Source organism: Caenorhabditis remanei, chromosome IV (genome assembly GCF_010183535.1).
Source record: "Caenorhabditis remanei strain PX506 chromosome IV, whole genome shotgun sequence".
Taxonomy (NCBI): domain Eukaryota; kingdom Metazoa; phylum Nematoda; class Chromadorea; order Rhabditida; family Rhabditidae; genus Caenorhabditis; species Caenorhabditis remanei.
The window spans coordinates 12,733,718-12,735,882 of NC_071331.1; the positions used below are offsets into that span (position 1 = coordinate 12,733,718).

The following is a 2,165-nucleotide window of genomic DNA, read 5'->3' on the forward strand; positions in this document are numbered from 1 at the left end:
CGTCGAGATCTACATTTTGGTATATTTTTCAGCTCATAAGACTCAGTTTGAAGCGAGTTACGCGCCGGCCCGGTTTGCAAGTATGCTTAAAACTAATACATGGCAAAATGAAGATTTCTACTTTATTATTTATAGGTTTATGACACACAGACAGATAAGATAAGGTTGAAAACGAAAACGGAAAACAAGATTATGCAACAACTGTAAATTCAATGGTAATTTAAAAGTTCACTGGAGTATCGATGGCTAATTCGGAAATTTTCAGGCAGATTTGATAGCTGTCAGCATATTCGTCTGTTTCTTCAGTATATCCATTGAAGACTTTCTTGATTCTTTTTTCATTTTCAGAAAATCTCGAACAGTCAAAACCTTCTCTTCTTCTTTTACTTCTTCGTTAACTTCATTCTTTTGCTCCTGTTCCTTAACTTTTCCCTTTTTGATCGAGTTCTTTCCAACACTCTCTTCAACTCTCTTGACTGCATAATTTGAAAGATACGGTTTCAGGAAACTCAAGTCCACTGGAGTTTCTGATTTCTTTGTAATTTTTGCTGAAAAGAAAATTGATCGATTGAGTTTTCTATGGATAGAAGGGGCACCTACGTTTTTTAGGAATCGTCTTCTTATTATTTTCCTTCTCAATCAAATCTTGCTTCTGTTTTTTCAACAATGCTGTCATAACTTCTTCAAAAGCCAAACAATGAGCCGTGCGCGGGTCTTCATTTGAACTCAATAGTCGAATGTATTCCTTTTGATACTTGGATCGATCAATATCATTGAATCTCTTATACATAATCCATTGAGCTGGTTCCACTACTTTCAGTGCCTTCTTTGGATTCGTCATCATCAATTCTCTCTTATTCTCAATAATCTTTTGAACCATTTCGGTTCCTGCCGAAATCATTTCCATTGCTGTCAACTGAGATTCATATTCCTTTAATTTCCTCTCATGCACCTCTTCTTGTTGATTGTAATCCTCATCATCTTGGACATAAACACAATATTGAATAAATCCATACCAATTGTAATACACCATTCCCTCTTTCTCATGAATAAGTTGAGGGAAATGCTTCTCAACAAGCTCTTTACAAATGTCCTCAAAGTTCTCAGGAATATTTGAACCTGTCTCCAAATACCACGCAAGTTCTCTCATTTTAATTTTGTTTGAATTGAATAATTCAAGAGCGATTTCCACGGGAACATGTTTGTAGTTTTCTGGCTCTAAAAAATAAATAAATTTGGATTAGGATTAGGTAAATAAACACTTACGTTGCCAGAAATCATAAATTTTCTCTAGGATTGAGTTAGATAATTTTGTATTAGAAGTAGAAAGAATCGACTGATTCATTTTCTAATTCGTGAGTGAAAAGGAAGAAGACTAACAAGAAGACTATAGACGGGAAGAGTGGATCTATATTTTTTCGAAAATAGTTAATGGCGGGAAGGACAGATGTGAAGACAAACGATGCTCCGTTCATAAACCGCCAATTTTACCGATTCAAATGGAGCGCATCAGTTAGGGAAAAAGGCGCTCCACAATAAACTTTAGATTGAAATAAATAATTAATAGACGTAAAGATATGTGTGAATAAAGTGAAACCAAAAAAGAGGGAATAGTAAGATCTGATTCAAAATATTTCAATCAGGGATAACAAATATGAGAACCTTTTCGAAGCAATCATACAGTATTATTCTGTAGTTCGAGAGGTGAAACATGGCGGCTGTCAATAGTTCTTCATGAAACATACGTAAAAGCAGGTCCAGACTTGTGGAAGACTTGTGCAAGACTTGTGAGCAGCCTGATTCATCGTCACAAAATTTGAATATTTTTGAACTTTTAAGACTTCCATTCTCTTTGTCTGCAATTACAGGAACTTTTCCTTGATTTAGGAAAAAATACTACAAAGAAACAACCTACAGAAAAATAGTAAAATATAAGTCAAGACTTGGTGGCACTATGTGGACTCCTTTGATGATGTAAAGTTGAGCTTAGACTTGTGGAAAACCTACGTCTAGACTTATAATAATAGTTTATTCATCTTTTGTGAGAGAAAAAAAAGAACCGGGCGAAAATTATAAGAACATACAACAAGAAGGGGTGAATAATTATGTAAGATGAGCTATAGGACCCGCAAAGAGTCCAGCGCTCAAATTTTTGGAAAAATGGT

General features: G+C 34.9%; 1 protein-coding gene across 1 annotated transcript; it reads right to left on the reverse strand.

Moving 5' to 3' along the window:
* Positions 1–261: 261 nt before the first annotated feature.
* GCK72_013599 (uncharacterized protein) lies at positions 262–1,345 on the reverse strand (the record flags this gene model as incomplete). Its single annotated transcript, XM_003103509.2, has 3 exons — positions 262–548; positions 601–1,218; positions 1,267–1,345. 3 exons carry the CDS (start codon positions 1,343–1,345, stop codon positions 262–264), a joined length of 984 nt encoding a protein of 327 aa, XP_003103557.2.
* Between the last annotated feature and the right edge of the window lie 820 nt (positions 1,346–2,165).